This window comes from Chiloscyllium punctatum, chromosome 3, assembly GCF_047496795.1.
Source record: "Chiloscyllium punctatum isolate Juve2018m chromosome 3, sChiPun1.3, whole genome shotgun sequence".
Taxonomy (NCBI): Eukaryota; Metazoa; Chordata; class Chondrichthyes; order Orectolobiformes; family Hemiscylliidae; genus Chiloscyllium; species Chiloscyllium punctatum.
This window is the reverse complement of record NC_092741.1, coordinates 64,105,368-64,120,693: the sequence shown is the minus strand read 5'-3', so window position 1 is coordinate 64,120,693 and position 15,326 is coordinate 64,105,368. Positions and strand designations below refer to the sequence as shown.

General features: G+C 39.5%; 1 protein-coding gene across 10 annotated transcripts in view; it reads left to right on the top strand.

Annotated features, from left to right (window-relative positions):
• The window catches only part of LOC140460005 (E3 ubiquitin-protein ligase RNF19A), an 81,991-nt gene that overhangs the window by 48,843 nt on the left and 17,822 nt on the right, over positions 1 to 15,326 (top strand). For all 10 annotated transcript variants that reach the window (XM_072554454.1, XM_072554434.1, XM_072554472.1 and 7 more), the window contains 2 exons: positions 5,288 to 6,153; positions 9,866 to 10,071. In XM_072554454.1, the coding sequence (XP_072410555.1) occupies positions 5,669 to 6,153; positions 9,866 to 10,071 (691 nt within the window). In that variant the 5' untranslated portion in view covers positions 5,288 to 5,668. The remainder of the gene's footprint in view (positions 1 to 5,287; positions 6,154 to 9,865; positions 10,072 to 15,326) is intronic.

Below are 15,326 nucleotides of genomic sequence, written 5' to 3'. Positions count from 1 at the left end.
TTATTGGCAATGTGGTTACATCAAAGAAATAATTTCATTCAGCAACAGGAATTTTAAATTGAAAGCAAGTTGCAATCTCTGTCTTAATTTTTATCCAGACACATGTGTTTTTGTGCCTTACAACAATCCATGTTTCAATATTTGAGGAGGGACACTATCTTGTAATGCTTAAGTTTTGTAGATGGAGGTACTTTATGCTATAATTACACTGTTCTAGTTGTTCACCGATATCCATTCCCAGCAGGTATACTGAACACTATCTTCTTGGATCAAATAATAACTTCAACATTACAATGAAGCCATTAAAACATGTGGACCTTGCTTAAAGAAAGAACAATGCAATCATAATTACAAATCATAGACAACTAAGATTCATTTTTGCTTAAGGCAAATAAACATTTTGCAATCCATAAAAATCAACGTCAAAATTCTTCATCATCTTCATCGTGAAGAAAAGGAAGATTTTGTGCTCATTTCAATGTTAAAAGCAATGGCAAGTGTAACACAAGGCAAGTTATAGTAATTGCATTCTCCTGAAGTTAAAGATGAGCAAATATTTGGGTGCCTTCCTTCTAGTACACTCTTCTCCAACTAGAAATCAAAAAATAATCAATAGGAAAGTGGAAAAGAACTGAAGTTGCCAGGAAAGTCCTTGGATAAAACAACAGTTCTGAATTAAGCAGATTGTAGTATGGAGGACAGCCCTTCCCAATACAAGCTCACATCGCAAATGCTGTTTTGCATTATCACCTGTTTGATCAACAGTTGTTAACATGAAGCTACAAGCATACAAGCTGCCCTTCCTTGTGGCTGTAGGTAGACAAGCAGGAGGCTGGAAGAAAACAGCAAGCTGGGCAGCAGCAGGTTGTGGAGATGTTGACGTTTCTGGTGTAACCCTTCTTCAGGACTGGAGTGGCCTGTCTGAAGGAGTAATATTTCTTCTTGAACACCCAGTGTAATGAAACACCTTTTGGTTCCATATGAGGACATTACATAGAATCATAGAATCCCTACAGTGTGGAAACAAGCCCTTTGGCCCAACAAGTCCACACTGACCCTCTGAAGAGTAACCCACTCAAACCCATTTCTCCACCCCACTACTCAACATTTACCCATGACTAATGCACCTAACCTACACATTCCTGAACACTATAGGTGAATTGGCCATGCTAAGTTGCCCAATCTGTGCATTGTTGGAAAGCTTTAAATCAATTGGAAACACTAATTTTTAGTGAACAACAAGAAAAGCAACTTTTATTTTCTGTTGTGTTCTCTTTGCATATTTCTGGGAATGATAAAGGAACAGCTTGCCTTTCAAGCATTGGCAGATTTGCTGTTAATGAGCAATCTCTTCATCCAACTCAGTTATTGGAAGCGGCTGTCATTTAAGTCCACCCAGCATATGGTGCATGACACTGCATTACTGTGTTATACTGAAGGTGATGTTCCTCCTGCTCAGGTTGTGTATCTTCCATTGATGACTGCTGCCATTCCCCCAGTTCTTCACCTTCCATCTCTTTCCTCTTTCCGTGTTCCAGTTGCACAGGACGCAAAGGATATGCGGCACACTGTGGACTGTACTAAAACCCACCACCTCGTTCAAAAAATGAAGGACTGATCCAAACATCATTATCTTGTCTGTAATAAAGCAAACAATTGCAGATACTGGAGATCCAAAACGAACAGAAGTCATTGGGGGAACTCAGCAAGTCAGAGAAAACACAGATTTCCCTCCACAGATGCTGCCAGACCTATTGCATTTCTCCAGCAATTTTGATTTTAGTTTCTTATCGTAACCTCATCTTCAGGAGGCCTGTCATCTGTTCCAAGATTGTCCAAGCCTTAGAGTAAGATGCGTTGTACCTACGCTCATCCTCAGTCAATGGCTTACACAATAAAGTCATCAGCCATCGCTGTAGAAGGTAGCCTTTGTCCTTCAGTAGCCAACCTTGTATGGCATTCAGCCCTTGAAATGAGGAGCAAGGAAGTTCTCAAGGATACAGGTATTAAGACACCTTCCAACGAAGCTTATGCAGACTTCTAGCATGTGGTATCAGTGATCATGGATGACTGTACATTGTGGGAATGAACCGATTTCAGTTGATGCAACCTGTTTCATTGTAGGAAAAGCAATAGAATTGGTCTGTGGTTCTGTTTGTTTGTTTGTCAGTCACTGGACAATGCTTATCAATAAGTAGATAAGGAAAATATGCATTTAGTTCCAAATATGGAAATATCTGATCCAGCAAAAGAACTTCAGAAAGAAACAACAACAGAAATCAAAGGCATAAGATAAGTAAAAGTGGAAGGGAAAAAAACAAGGGCAAAAACAAATTGAGTCACAGTATAAAATAAAGCTGAATCATAAACAAGGTTAAAAGATAAGTCTAAAGATTTAATGTCTAAATGCAAGGAGTATTCGCAACAAGCTAGGTGAATTAGCAGTACAAACAGATTATAAATAATAATGACATAATTGTAGTTACAAAGACATGGCTGCAGGGTTACCAAAGATGGTGACAGAGCTATTCATCTTTTAGGAAAGATAGACAAAAAAAGAAAAGAGCTGGTGAAGCATTGTTAGTACAAAGATTAAGCCAATGTATTAGTGGGAAAGCATATTGGCTTGGGAAATCATGATGGGGAATCTGTTTGGGTAGAGACAAGAAATACGAATGGGCAAAAAACATTGCTGCGGATTATCTATACGTTTCCCAAAATTAGTGGAAATGTCAGGGAAGTTATTAACCAATAAATCAGAGATGCATGCTATAAGGATATAGCTGTAATCATGGGTAACTTTAACTTCCATATAGATTAGCTAAACCAAACATAGTATTGCAAAGTGAAATTCCCTTGAGTGTGTATGTGATGGATTTTAGATTACTGTGTTGAGGAGCCAACTAGAGGTTAGGCATAGCCTATTCTAGACTGGGTACTGTGCCATGAGAGAGGATTAGTTAACAATCCTGTTGTGCCCTAAGAGCAACTGCAGTATGATAGAATTCTTTTTTTAAGATGGGAAGTGAAGTGGTCAAATCCAAAGCTATGGTTCTGGAGCAGTACAGTAGCTCAGTGGTTAGCACTGCTGCCTCACAGCACCAGGGACCAGGATTTGATACCACCCTCAGGTGACTATCTTGGTGGAGTTGACACATTCTCCATGTGTCTGCTTAGATTTCCTCCAGCTGCCCCAGTTTCCTCCCACAGTCCATAGATGTGCAAGTTAGGTGGATTGGCTGTGCTAAATTGCCCATAGTGTCCAGGAATGTGCAGGCTCGGTGGGTTAGCCAAGGGAAATGAAGGGTTACCAGGCTAGGGTGGGGTGGGGTGGACTGCGTCTGGATGGGATGCTTTTTGGATGGTTGATGTGGACTTGATGGGCCAAATAGCCTCATCTGCAATGTAGGGATTCTGTGATCCCACAAAATCTAAATAAATGGAATTGAGAGGGTGTGAGCCACAAATTGGCATGGATAAATTGGAGAACCTTAATGAAGGAGTTGATGATGAATAGGCAGTGTTTCATATTTAAAGCATGTTTACACTATTAACAACAATGATTATTCATACTTGTCCAATGCAAAAATGAAACAGAAAAGGTGGTGTAACTAGGGTTTACAAAATAAGTTAGAGATAGAATAAGATCTAAAGAGGAGGCATGTAAAATTGCTAGAAAAAAAAGACAACAAGTCTGAGAACTGGGAACATTTTAGGATAGAGCAAAAGAGAACAAAAAGTTGTATCAAGAGAGAAAATAGTGTATGAGAGTAAAATTTGTAGGAAACACAGCTGACCATTCAAGCCTTAATAAATAGGTGAAGCAAAAGACAAATATAGATCCCTTACCGTCAGAAGCTGGGGAAATTATAATGGAGAACAAAGAGGTAGTTTAAGAATTTAACAAATAATTTGGTTCTATCCTCTCAAAAGAGAAAACTAGCAACCTGTCAGAAATGTTAGGGAACCAAGGATGGAATGAGAATGTGGAATTGAAGGAAATTCATATTAGCAAGAAAATGGGGAAACTAATGAGTTTAAAGGCTGACAGATCATCAAGGCCTGATGATCTGCATCCCAAAGTACTTAAAGTAAGTGACACTAGAAATATTGGTCGACTTACAAAATTTTTAGATTCTGGAGCAGTCCTACAGATTGAAGATCTAACCAGATTATTTTAAAAAAAGGGAGGGTGATTTAAAATAAAAAACAGAATTACAAAAGTTACCCTAACATTAGAGGTGGGTTAAATGCTGGAGTCTCAAATAAACGATGTGATAGCAGAACGTTTGGAAAGCATTATTAGGATTGGACAATGCCAGCATGGTTTTTATGAAACGATCATGCTTAGCAAATTTACTGGAATGTTTTGAGGATGTAACTAGTAAAACAGTTAAGGGAGAACCAGTGAACGTGATGAACTTAGATGTTCAGAAGGCTTTTAATAAGATTTCTCTTGACAGAGCACTGGTCTAAGTTAGAGCACATGCGATGAGGGTGATGTATTAGCCTGGATCAAGAATTGATTGACACAATGAACAGAAAATGGGAATGAATAGGTCTTTTTGCAGGTGGGGTAGTCGGGTACTGCAATAATTGTTGCTTGGCTATATATATATATTCTAACCATATGTGTGGTGAGTGTTTTAATCATGCTGGTCAGACCTGCTGTGTCACACTTCTGGAACAGGTAGACTTGAACCAAGGCTTTCTGGCCTGCAGGTAGGAATACAGCCACAGTGCCACAAAACACGTTCTGTGCGCTCAGCAGCAGAGCTCAGATTTAAATGTGAAAATGGACCAGACCTGCAGGGAGTCATTGTGAAAGGAGATATTTGAACAAACTGGACTTTTAACAATTTTCTAATCAATTAACATTTATAACTCTAGCATTAGTGTAGTGCAGCAACAATCACATTTCACATTAATAATAAGGAAGTCAGTAACTTTCCTACTCTTGGTAAGTGACTGATGTTCCTGAGTTTAGTTTTGAGACTGATTTTCAAAGTGTGGTTTTATAATTTTGTGTAGAACTCATAATCTAGTGTAACAAATTAACACACCTTGGTTCTAACCTATTGAGAGTATTGTTTGCAGGTAATTTTAGGTTCAATTGAAAATTTCTGTCAGTGGAAAGGTATTTGTCATGTGATCTTGCTTTAGATGAACAACTGAAATGTTACTGCTTGGATAAACTTTATATAAATTGAAAATATTGAAGCATGTTTTTAAATGCAAGAATTTTTGTAAACTGATTTCACCTCCTTTTGCTTTCAACTTTTTCTAGATTTCCTCACACAATTGGACACAGCAATGAATATTGCAAGGTGACATCATAATATCCAACAGCTGTTCAACTCTGGCACTACTTAACATCTCAGCTTGCTACGTGAATCTGTTCTCTGTTCAGACATTTAAAAATCAGTGTTGTGATTCATGCTTCACGTGAATTCCATTGAACAAAACACAAGTTGTTTCAGTATTGCTAATTATATTTAGAACAACTTGGATCTCCAAAGTGGATTAAGAAACTTGCCATATTTTCTTTTTACAGTATGTCCTAATAATTTTGTCTTTCAATGATCGGAGACTGTGGTCAACCACTTTGTAAAGTAATAAAGAGACGCAACCTTGATCACTGTTGTAACTTCGTAATATATTCAAGATCATGAGGAGACCAAATAAACATCGACAGCTCCAATTTTTTAGTCTCTTCAGCAGGAAACCTAAATCAAAATCAAAGCTGGAGATGTCCACAGTTGCAGTTGAGGGAACACATGCAAAAACTGAAAATCAGGATGAAAAGAAAATGTCCTCCACTAACAGGACAACACATTCATCCAGTAATGAACAGTTGTTGGGTACTTTAGAGTGCCCACTCTGCCTTCTTAGCCAACCTCGATCCCGGTTCCCAGAGATCACTTCTTGTCACCATCGTTCTTGCCTGGATTGCTTGCAGCAATATTTGAAGATTGAAATTACAGAGAGTCGGGTCAATGTTGCCTGTCCAGAATGTTCAGAGTTATTTCATCCATCAGACATTCGTATGATTCTCAACAATGGCGCTTTGATGGAAAAGTACGAGGAGTTCATGCTGCGAAGGTACCTTGCATCTGACCCAGACGCTCGATGGTGCCCTGCACCTGACTGTAGGTATGTCCTGCAAGGCTAATCAATTTGATTAATTTGAAGTATGTGTGTTTTATTTTCCCCAATTAATTACTATAAAAATGAAGGATGTTGAACTGACTATGTAAGAGTCACTACTTTTGTGACTGATTTTTATCACTAAATATACTGAGTTCTTTTATGTTCATTCATGGCATGTTGCTGGGTTGACCAACATTTATTGCTCATCCCTAATTGGCCAGAGGGTCGTTTAGAGTCATCTATTTTGTGGGTCTGAAGTTACATGCTGGCCAGATCAGGTTAAGGACAGCAGTTTCCTTCCCTCAGCTACATTAGTGAACTAGATGGGTATTTCCAAAAACCAACAATGCTTCCATGGTCTTCATTTGACTCTTAATTCCAGATGTTTGCATTCTATATGCCATGGTGAGATTCAGGTACCCAGAACAGTATCTAGTCTCTGGATTAAGATTTTAGTGTTAATACTATTGGGCCATCACCTTCCAAGGTTATCATTGCTAATAATACAGCGAATACATATGCAAGCTTAGAAAATCATACAAGGAATATGTACATGAGTTGGTTCCTCAAGTTGCTCCTCATAGCTGATTTTTGACCTCACTCTGCTTTCCCATCTGAGCTTTGCATCCCTGGATTTCCTTTAATATCAAAAAAGTTTTTTTTTTAATTCTTGAGTCTACTCATCAACTGAGTATCTCCAGCTCTCTGAAGTGAAGATTTTTAAAGGTTCACTGCTGTTTGAGTAAAAAAAATCTCATCACCTCCACCCTAAGGGCCCAGCCAACCCCTTTCTCCTGGCATTATACTGGATAGTTCAGTTTAATCTGTAGTATCTCTAGTTTATTTTTCCCTTTGGTTTCATGACTGGCGTCATCCTGAAGATGTTAAATTCTATCGGAAGAACAATCCTTGGCCTGTGACTCTGGCTTCAGCCAGACATTGTTCCTCAACCCAGGTATTGGATAGCTAGAAGAAAGTAACCTTTTGATAATGTATGTGTAGTTGAAATGAGTAGAACTGTGACAAGTGTACCTGGGACTTCTTGCTTTTTGTCGTCTTCATGATAGCCTGAAGAAAAAAGATTGAGTCTCACCATAGGAGATCATAATGCGTTTTTTTTCCCCCTGCCTCCCTCAAATTTGGACTTGTATGTCCACGTAATCAGTTCCACTGAGCTGACCATTTGGGGCAGTGGGGAGAAAATGGTTTTGAGGGCAAGGATAGCTATGATCTAGTTGAATGGTAGGGTAAGTTTGCTGGGCTAAATGGCCAACTTCTGCCCCTATTTCTTATGTTCCTATGTTTAGTGACACTATGTTTTCGACCTGCCAATATTATATGCTGCATATGACATTTGAATGTACTCACTTCATCTCTAATTTATAGTATTTAATAAAGCCTTGCATAGCACATGCACAGGCATAGAGTTATGCTACAATTTTCCTTGGTCATTCTTTATAAGTCTAGACCTCTGGAACATTTTACATATTCTGTTACATTTTAGGAGAAGTTTGAAAGGGTTTTTGCAAACCTGTATATTGGAACAGTTTGTTTGTAATATTACATTGCAATGTGGGCCTTCTGCTATATTTGGGAACTTAAATTTGGTGTGATTCTCATTGGAGTCTTGGCTCAAGGATTTTTATTTAAGATTTATTTGTGCGTTTGCTGACAGAAGTAAACTGTTCAGTTTGGGTTTTCTGAGGGAAAAGGAGATAATAGATCTGTTTTAGTTTATACAATCAAGTTTTTTTTAGAAAGGTGAAATATTGTGCCAAGGCACTTTACAGCCTTTAGGACTCATCAACAATGTCGTACTTTCTATTGGTCTGCTCTCAGCAATACCAGTCTATTTTTGAGTATTCACACCTACCTATTTTGCATCTATATCTTTCTTTAATTCCAGTTAGTGTTCCCATCATATTGTGCTCTGGACACAATATCTGTTCCACTCACTCCCCTTCCCTTTTAACAGCATGGAAAAACATTTTACAGCCCCCTTCAGTCTGAAGGAGAGTCATATTGGACTCAATGTTAACTCTGTTTCTCTCTCAACAGATGTTATGAGACCTGCTGAATTTCTCCACCGCTTTCTTTTTTTTATCTGATCTTTATATCTGCTGTTATTAAAATGCTGGGAGTCTGATTTGTTTAAATTGATTGAATGCAACTTTCTTTTTTAAAAAAAATGAATACCTTACTGCCATTTGAGTGAGAAAATGTCTCATTACCTCTACCCTAAAGGCCCAGCCAACCCTTTCCCCTGGCATTATACTGGACAGTTCAGTTTAATCTGTAATATCTCTAGTTTATTTTTCCCTTGGTTTCATGTCTGGCATCGTCCTGAAGATGTTAAATTCTGTCAGAAGAACAGTCCTTGGCATGTGACTCGGACTTCAGCCAGACATTGTCCCTCAACCCAGGTATTGGATAGCTAGAAGAAAGTAACCTTTTTGATAATGTATGCTGTAGCTGAAATGAGTAGAACTGTGACAAGTGTACCTGGGACTTCAGGCTATCGTGAAGAAGACAAAGAGCAAGAAGAAAAAAGCTTGAGCCTCACCATAGGGGATAGTGCAAATTTTTTCCCTGCAATCTTCAAATGATGTCAAAGCCTGTCATTTTGGCATAATTGGAGCAGTCAGCATAATGGTGATTCACTTGGTATTTCGACATGTATTGTAATGTGTAATAGACAGATAAAGGAAACTGCCCTTTTGAATTGGATATCACTGCTTAATGTTTTTCAAATCTGGCAAGGTGTGGTACCTTGGTGCTCTATATCCATCACAGACTAAATGTTCGCTGCTGGGAATAGGCAATTGTGATACTGGCTATTAAGCCCAACTTTACCTTATTTCTCGGGAAAGCCTTTGAATCATGGTTGTGGAGGTTAGAAAGTCATCAATAGAACTGACTTTTCCAATTTTCCATTCTGCAATGATAAAAGACTTTTTTTAGCGAAGCATGTTTTGGGTACGACTTTAATAACAATAGAATAAAGACAATGCAGAAGGACACCATTTGCTCCATTGAGATAACACTGGTTCTTTATCAAGCAACCAAGTTGTTCTATTTCCCTGCTCTATCCCAGCAGCCCTACAAATTTTTTTTAACCCCTCAAATACCCATCCAGTTTCCTTCTTAAATTAATTGATTGTTTCTGTTTCCACTCTTGTTGTTTGTAACAAGTTCCAGAAAATACAACATTCAAGTTTTATTAATAACTGTTAACAAACCTAACTTTTGCAAGCAAAGATCCTTTGCACCTTCTTGTAATGTATGTAAACTTTGAATGCAGCAGTTATGAATGCCTGCATTCTGTTCAGGTCAGTTCGATGTATTGAGACAGAAGCATATACTGTTTGATAGTGAGGTGTGTTGCAAAGCTATTTTTTTCTAAGAAATGTCTTCAGTTGATTAATATCTACTGTGTATTTTAGAGAAACTCCCTGTTCAGGCAACTTTAGACCTCTTCTAGCAATATTGGCTTCTAAGTAATTCAGTGTTACAAGGCATAACAGTTTTGTGGGTTAGACTGACTCTTTGCATAACTACATCTTAACTAAGATGCTGCAGTTTACCAACTTGTGCAATGTTTGTGTTTTTTGGATGTAAAAATGTTGAATGATCATATGTAGCAGGTATCTTGTGGGATATTGGGGTCTTTTAAGAAACAAAGGATGTTTTGTGAACTTGGACTCTCTCTTTACAGTTATGGAGTAATCGCCAGTGGCTGTGCAACTTGTCCAAAGCTGACATGCGAGCGGTCAGGGTGTGCAACTGAATTCTGTTACCACTGCAAACAACTTTGGCATCCAGACCAAACTTGCAGTGAGGCTCGTAAGCAGAGGGATGTATTTGTGGCTGGAATAGAAAAACACTCTACCTCTCTTATTCACAGTGAAGAATCAGATAATGGTAAATATTGCTTTTCCTAGAAGGCAAGACGTTCGCACAAGTTTTTTTCCTTACAACTTGATATATGACATGTCTTAAAATACATTGCTCAAAAGTGTTCTGAACAAATAGAATGCAAGTGACTGGACTCGCTATGATGGTTCATCAGCAAGGTTAAATATTAACAAACCTCTGCACAGTTGTGTAAACGTTGTTCAATTGAGACATTCAAGCAGGTATTGGATGATTGTTTTGAATAAAAATAATGTGCAAAGGGCATGGGCGAAAGGCAGGAGATTAGTACTAGATAATCATGCATATTTAACAAGCTGGTGCAGGCACGATGGGCTCCTTCTGCATTGTAACACTTCTATGATAGTGCCTGTGATTTCCTCAAAAGGGTAGCAAGCTACTGAATTGTGGAAGTCAACAATAAATGATATTTTTGAGTAGTTTTATGCATTGTATAGGTATTAATTTAGAGGCATCTAAATTGCTATTACTTGTAGTCATTTGACTTTTGTAAAGAAGTCAGGAAGTGACAAGGAGTTTGGAACTACAGTTAGTATTTTACTGGCCGGGTGAATAAGCCTGTTTTTGAGATTTCTACAGCAAATCCAGATCTTCCTCTCTGCTCATTGTGAAACAGAAATTGAAGGATACAATCTAAAACAGTGAAGTCAGGCAAGTTTTGCCAATGTTAAATCCAGCAAGCAATGTAAAGTTTTTTTTTCCTCATAATTTTTTTCTCTCCCTTATTCTGTTTGCCTTCACTTTAATTTTGTGTGATACTCATTTAAAGTATTAAAAGTTCCAATTCTAATTATGAAATGAGCTTACAACCTAACAGGAAAGTTTGATTCCCATTTGCATATTAGGAGCTAGAAAAAGGTTTTGCCTCAGCCTTTCTAGTTGATCTCTAGGTCATCTTTGAACTATATCTCTTAACCACTTCGATTCTTTTCTTTTCCCTTTTTTTCTAATCAACCTGGTCAGTGATGATTTTACACTCCTATAGAGCTGGTGTGAATTGAACCTGGGCCCCTCGATCCAGAGATGGGGACACTGCCCCTGCATCACAAAAGGGCCCTGTCACCTTTTTTTTTCCCCTGTTGAAATCTAATGTATTTTTCTTTCTGCACAGCCGTGATATTATATATATCTGGACACTTTTTATTTCCTTACAAATCATATACGTTACTCATTAAAAGAAGAAGTATCGAACATTGCCCGCCAGACTAGTGCAATAATAAGTACAGGGGAATGAGAGTAAAGAAGGGAACCAAATTGTAAAGTCTAATGAGAGTAGATGCATGGCTAATTAAAGGCAATCTCTCCAGATAGTTCACAAATTACAAGCTATCCAATTGGTGATTTGGTTGCAAAATATTCATCAATGGAAGTAGATTCAGTTGCCACAGTACTGTGATCAGGACACTGTGATTTGAATTTAAGGCATCTGTCATTCCAGTGGTATGACAAGTACCCATTGTTGAGCTTTTATGCAGCCCTGAATTATCTTAGTTTTGTTGATCTAAACTGCTGTTTAAACTCTTGCCTTCAAAGAAATGTGTTTTCCTTACAGGAGAAAGTGAGGACTGCAGATGCTGGCGATCAGAGTTGAAGAGTGTGGTGCTGGAAAAGTCCAGCTGGTCAGGCAGCATCCTAGGAGCAGGAGAATCGACTTTTTGAGCATAAGCTCCTCATCAGGAATGAGGCTTGTGGCCCAAGAGGGCTGAGAGATAAATCGGAGCAGGGTGGAACAGTTCATCAACTTCACTAACACCTTCCATCCCCACCTCAAGTTCACTTGGATCATCTCAGACATCTCCATCCCCTTCCTGGACCTCTCCATCTCCATTTCCAGCAACCCGACTCAACACTGGCATCTACGACAAACCCACTAACTCCCACAGCTCCCTGGACTATACCTCCTCCCACCCCGCCTCCTGTAAAAACGCCAGCCCTTATTCCCAATTCCTCCGCCTCTGCTGCATCTGCTCCCAGGAGGACCAGTTCCACAATAGAACATCCCAGATGGCCTCTTTCTTCAAAATGCAATTTCCCCTCCCATGTGGTTGACCATACCCTCCAGCGCATCTCCTCCACTTCTCGCACCTCTGCCCATGAATCCCATCCCTCCAGACACAACAAGGACAGAACCATCCTGGTTCTCACCTTACACCCCACCAACCTTTGGATACATCGCATCATCCTCTGCCATTTCCACCACCAACAAACAGACCCCACCACCAGGGATGTATTTCCTTCCACACCCCTATCTGCATTCCAGAGAGACTATTCCCTCTGCGACTCTCTTGTTAGGTCTACGCTCCCCAACAACCCACCCTCCACTGGTGGCATCTTGCCCTTTCCACTGCAAGAAAAACCTCCCCCTTACCTCCGTCCAAGGCCCCAAAAGATCCTTCCACATCCGACAATGATCTACTTGTACTTCCACAGACATCATCTACTGTCTCCGTTGCTCCCAACATGGTCTCCTCTACTTTGGGGAGACAGGGTGCCAACTTGCAGAATATTTCAGAGAACATCTCTGGGACACACTTATTAAACAACCCCACCACCTATTGGTTGAATACTTTAACTCCTGCCTCCCACTCTGCCAAAGACATGCAAATCCTGGGCCTCTTCCACAGCCAAACCCTAACCACCCGACACATGAAGGAAGAATGCCTTATCTTCCCCTTTGGGACCCTCCTACCACACAGGGTCAATGTGGATTTCACCAATTTCCTCTTTTTCCCCCCCCCCCCCCCCAACCTTATCCCAGATCCAGCCTTCCATCTCAGCACCGCCCTCTTGAACTGTTATTCATGTTCATCTTCCTTCCCACTGATCTGCTCCACTCTGTTCTCCGACCTATCAGCTTCACCCCCACCTTCATGTACATGTCATATTTCCAGCTACCTTTCCCCTACTCCCCCAGCCCCTCTCTCTCCCATTTATCTCTTAGTCCCCTTGGGCCACAAGCCTCATTCCTGATGAAGGGCTTGCGCTTGAAATGTCGATTCCCATGTTTTCCTTGTACTCCGACTCAGAAATTTTACAACATGTTAACAGGCTTAAGACATTGACAGACAACTTTTCTGATCCATCTGCCAAATCTGGACAAAGAGTTGAATGGCACAGGGAAGGAATGAATTAAGATAATGACATTCTTCATGAGATTCGTTATGATATTCCCACCTTCCACTGAGCTGCTTTTATCATATAGCACGAAATAAACTAAACAATTAGAGTGGCAGGATCGGACAGATTCAGCATAGATTTGCAAAAGGAAAATAATGCTTGAGAAATCTACTGGATTTCTTGGAAGTAGTAACTAGTAGAGTTGATAAAGAGGAGCAGTGGATGTGGTTTATTTGGACTTTCAGAAAGCTTTTGATGTAGCCCCACACAAGACATCAGTGTGTAAAATTAAAGTGTCTGGGTGTAGTGTATCGAAATGGATAGAAAACAAGATGGTAGACAGGAAGTAGTATAAGAATAAATGGTATGGTTTCTTAATGGCAGGCATTGACAAGCTGGGTACCATAGAAATCAGTACTAGGATCCCAGCTATGCACAAAATATGTTCATGATTTTGATTGTTATGACAGGGGGACAGTAAGAGTCTAAGTGTGGCACTGGAAAAGCACAGCAGGTCAGGCAGCATCCGAGGAACTGGAGAGTCGACCTTTCAGGCGTAAGCCCTTCAGGAATGTCACATTACTGATGAAGGGCTTATGCCTGAAACGTCGATTCTCCTGCTCCTCGGATGCTGCTCGTCTTGCTGTGCTTTTCCAGCACCACACTTTTCGACTCTGACTCTCCAGCATCTGCAGTCCTCACTTTCTCCCAGTGGTTCAGTAAGCCAAATCTCATCAGCTTCCCTCTCCCTGTATTCACATCACAATTGAATTAAAGCATTCAATGATTCTCAAAATTGCTGCAACAATTCCTAACCAGACTTTAAGAATAACAAATATCAGACATCAGGTTTATAGCTCAAACAAAAATTAACAATTTATTTTTATTACTGGAACACCAGCAGAGCATAACTAAACTACAATGTATTCTAATTAATGTCTATGATTCAAACCCAATCTTTTCTGAAAATAGCCCCCACTCTTTCATAGACACGCGCACACAGTTATGGGATAAAGTAAAAGAAAAATAAGTGATGCAATTGGCCAGTTTTAATGTTGCTTAATTACAAAGGAATTGCATTTTGCTTGATTTCTGAAAACACCGGTCAATGCAAACAGCTTCCAGTAGGCACAGAGGAATACTCTTATTTCTTATAACTGGGATTCTATTCCATGAACTTTCAATGAGTTGATAACTGGAGAGCAACCAAAACTACTTCCACTAGCTTTCAGTCACAGTCTATCTGTCTAAAAACATAGTTCAAAGCCAGTTCAGTCAATTATTTCTCTTTTTGTTTTCACAATCTCTTTGCTTGGCTGGTCAACACTGGCCTCCCTTTGATGGGCCCTTTTAACATCCAAGCCGTCACTAGTCATTTGAGCATAATGCATCCCAGGTGCTGAAATGTCTGCTGTGTTTTTGAAACAATCCCTATCCTGTTATTAACTCTCTCGGCCAGTTCCCACAAACCAATATCAGTTTGTTTCTTTTTCTTAAGACAAACTATTACTCAAAGTTCAACTCTCAACTTCAGCTTACAGTTGCAAACCAAAAATGAGAAACTAAAGAAAATGGGGTTGTAACAAGATGGAGGAAACTGTAATATCTCCAAATTTGCAGATGACACAAAGCTGAGGTGCAAGTGTGAGCTGTGAAGAGGGTAGAGAGATGCTTCAGTGTGATTTAGACAAGTTGAATGAGTGGACAAATGCATGACATTTGCAGTATAATATGAATAAATGTGAGCTTACCCATTTCAATAGCAAAACGAGGAAGGCAGATTATTATCTGGCTATAAATTGAGAGAAGGGAATGTGCAACGAGACCTGGGTGTCCTCCTACTAGTTGCTGAAGGTAAGATGCCAGTGCAACAGATTGTATTTGCTTGAGCTCAGGAGAATATGGGGGTATCTTCATGGAAACATATAAAATTCTATCAGGACATAACAGGGTAGATGCAGGCAGGATGTTCTTAATGATGGGGGAGTTCAGAATTATGGATATTGGATAAGTCATTTTTTGACTGAGATGAGAAGAAATATATTTACCCAGAGTAGTGAATTTGGAATTTGCTACGAGAGATAACAATCCAGGTCAAAATATTGTTGATTCCAAAAAGAGTTGGA